The 3,426-nt window shown below is 52.8% G+C and overlaps 1 protein-coding gene across 1 annotated transcript in view; it reads left to right on the forward strand.

Annotated features, from left to right (window-relative positions):
- Nucleotides 1-260: 260 nt before the first annotated feature.
- PPP3CC (protein phosphatase 3, catalytic subunit, gamma isozyme) overlaps nucleotides 261-3,426 on the forward strand; it is a 62,735-nt gene continuing 59,569 nt past the window's right edge. Inside the window, exon 1 of the mRNA XM_009997867.1 lies at nucleotides 261-309. Within this exon, the coding sequence (XP_009996169.1) occupies nucleotides 261-309 (49 nt within the window). The remainder of the gene's footprint in view (nucleotides 310-3,426) is intronic.

Consider the following 3,426-nt stretch of genomic DNA (forward strand, 5'->3'; position numbering starts at 1 on the left):
GGGGGGGGAAATGTTGGTATTTTTTTAACAAAACCCAACAAAATAGACTGTGAAACCTCTTCAGGTTGTGTGTTTCCAGCCTTAGGGAATAGCCCAAGGGTGTTCCAGGCGTTTGCAGCTCTGCTTCTGGGCTGGCTCCCCCCTGCAGATTCACTAGGTGAATGGAGTTATTATCATATTGATAATGTTGCCCACCCAGCCCGTGGTGCTTGAGGGTCCCCCCCTGGGTCACCCCCTCCCCCAGACCTTCCCCTGCACCCATGAAGGGTGAGGTGGTGGCCATGGAGCTGCTGGAGGCAGCTTACCCTGGTGGGTATGGGGGAAGGATGGTGCTGATGGCTTTGGTGGCTGTGCTGGGGGTGGCTGGTCACCAAGTGTCTTCCTTCGTGTGTGTGTGGTGGGGTGACACCACCTCAGCTCTGTACCACCCAGTAACCCCGTTTGGTACCTCCTTGTAGTTCCTAGTTTGCCTTCAGTACCAGCTGGATGATGATGATGTTCCTCTTAGGCTCCCTGTTGAGATGGGAGAATCCTTCTGGATTGGCTCCTCTGCTCTCGGTGGCTTTGCCATTGTCCCCTTGGCTCCCAGGAGGCTGGTTGGCTTTGTCCTGCACCCCGCAAGGTTCAATATCAGCAGGTTGAGGAGCAAGGAGTCATCTCAGGACCACCCAGAGGTGCCATGGGGACCTTGCTGGTGGTGCCTTCAAGGAGAAACAGGCTCAGCTCCATCCCAGGCAGTGTCTCCTGGCCATCAGGACTCACTCTTCCCTCTGCTGCCACTTCCAAAGCAGCATGGTCTCTCCCAGCTGGGCTCCTCCAGCACCTCCTGGTCATTACACCCTTCCTTTGGGATGCTGCTGGGTTGGTTTTTTTTCAGTAGTCAGGAGGAGAGGGGTTGGAAACTCCTCTGATTTTATTTTCCTTCCTTGCTGGGGAGACCTGCAGCCTTTTCCTTGGCCGACTCGGTGTGGAAAAACTGAGTCCTCTGACTGGAAAGCTGCCAGCCCCCACGGTGTTCTCCAAATTCCTCCTTGAGAGAGCAGAGAGGGCACATTCTGCTCTCTCAAGGAGGAATTTGGAGAACACCGTGGGGTTGGCAGCATTCCATGAGGGAAGGAGGGCAGCCCTGGCAGTGCCAGGGCCTGGTGGTGCTTGGCAGGAGCAGTTCAGCAGCGCAGACAGATGGAAAAGCCTCCATGTTGGGAGGAGAAAGGAAGGAAATCTCCTTGTCTGTCCCCTCGGGGATGGTGAGACACTTGAAGACTGTGCCTGGGAGATTCCCAAGAGCTGGAAACGTGGCAAGGATTGAGGTTTGGCTTCCTCGGAGCTGGTACGGATCCCCAGTCTGATTGTGAATCCGTTGTCTTCTCATTTCAAGTTGAAGCTTGGATCTTGGCAAGTGAAATTTGGGGTGAAACCCCTCAGAGAAACAAGACCCCCGGGCAGAGAGGGACCCTCCCTCCACTGGAGTTTGTCCCCAACTCAGGCAGGCTGGTCCCTGCCATCAGGGAAGGGAGGATGAGAATGGAAAGACCCAAATCGAGCTGGTTATGGATTATTATTATTAATTATTATTATTATTATTTTCATCCCTGTTTTCCCTTCCCCTTGTCCAGTTCGAAGCTCAAGTTCCATCTCAGTATTCCAACAACTCAGGTGTTGTCAGAGGTAACAACATGTTGAACCCAAGGACGTTAACTTATGTCACGGGAATTGTAAAGTTCTTTGTAAAAAAATCCATAAATAAAATATATTCTGTCATGACCAGAGGGGAGGGAGGGGGTGTGAAACCTTGGGCTGGTTGGAAGGGGGTGTGGGTTGAAGGATTTGGGGGCTCTCCTGGTTCAAGGGTTTTTTTTCCAAAGGGAAAAGCAAGGTTTTGAGCCAGGCTGGGTGATGCAATCCTGCTTTTCCAGCCCCAATTCCCAGGGCTGTGCAGTGCAGCCTGGCCGACAGAAGGTGGCACTGAGCTTTGCTGCTCATTCGGGAATTGCCTTGGAAGAGTCAAAAAAAAACAACAAACCACCCCTTTTTATTTTTTATATCTATTTCCAAGCATTGACGTTTAGCTGAGGTTTTGGAGCAGATCTGGGGGTTGTTTGATTCCTCTGCAGGCCCCACCAGGGTGCCTGGTCAGAGCAAGTTATTTGGAACCTGCTCTAGGGGCAAAGGGGAAGGAATAAAACCCTATTTTGCTTTTTTTTTCTTGCCGTTTTCCACCTTTTTATCTACCCTGACCCCCGAGCTGCCAGCTCGGAGAGGCAAGCACAGTTTTGAGGAGCTAAAGAGAAGAAATCTTGTAGTTCTGGGGTGTTTTGGGTTTTTTTTTCCAAAGAAATGCTTTGCTGTCTCCTCAGTGCTGCCCGAGGGGGCTGCAAAGGGGAAAAGCTTCAGGTGAGCTCTTCTTTTGAGGGTAAAACTTGTATTTTGGGGAATGCCTGTGCCCGTGGAAGCAGGAACCTCTTTTTCTGACCAAAACTGACTCCAGGATTTGAGGTCCAGCCTCACCAGGGCTGATACAAGCCAAGCTGCTGGTGGTATTTTTGGCCAGCTGGTTATTGACCCCAGGTCCTTTCCTGCTGGGCAGCTTTTCAGACACTCTTCCCTAAATCTGTGCCCGGGGTTGTTGTGACCTGACACTGAGCCTTGTGGAACCTCATGCACTGATCCAGCCCATCCAGGTTCTTCTCCAAAGCCATCTTTATCCTCAGGCAGATGAACAGTCTCTCCAACTACCTGGAAGGTCATTGCAGAGGTTGGTGCTGGTCTCTTCTCACAGGTCATTAGAGACAGAACAGGAGGGAAGGGCTTCAAGCTGCACCAGGGCAGGGTCAGACTGGACATGAGGGAAAACGTCTTCACAGCAAGAGTGGTTGGAGACTGGGACAGGCTGCCCAGGGAGGTGGGGGAGTCACATCCCTGGGTGTGGAGATGGGTGAGGGGAGAACTTTGTAGAGCAGGGCTGATGGTTGCACTGGGTGATCCCGAGGGGCTTTTCCAGCCTGAACAGTCCGATGATTTTATGAACACTCCTGCCCAACTTGGTGTCACCTGCGAACTTAGAATCATGGAATGGTTTGGAACTTGAAAATCATCCAGTTCCACCCCCCTGCATGGGCTGGGACACCTCCCACCAGCCCAGGCTGCTCCAAGCCCCATCCAACCTGCCCTTCAACACCCCCAGGGATGGGGCAGCCACAGCTTCCCTGCCCAACCTGGGCCAGGCTCTCACCACCCTCACACCCAAGAATTCCCTCCTCATGTCTGACCTAAATCTCCCCTCTTTCCATTTAAAACCATTCTCCCTTGTCCTCTCCCTCCCTGCCCTTGTCCCAAGTCCCTCCCCAGCTTTCCGGGATCCCCTTCAGGCACTGGAAGCTGCTCTCAGGTCTCCCTGGAGCCTTCTCTTCTCCAGGCTCAACACCC

Source organism: Chaetura pelagica, unplaced genomic scaffold (genome assembly GCF_000747805.2).
Source record: "Chaetura pelagica isolate M959 unplaced genomic scaffold, ChaPel_1.0 scaffold1075, whole genome shotgun sequence".
Taxonomy (NCBI): Eukaryota; Metazoa; Chordata; class Aves; order Apodiformes; family Apodidae; genus Chaetura; species Chaetura pelagica.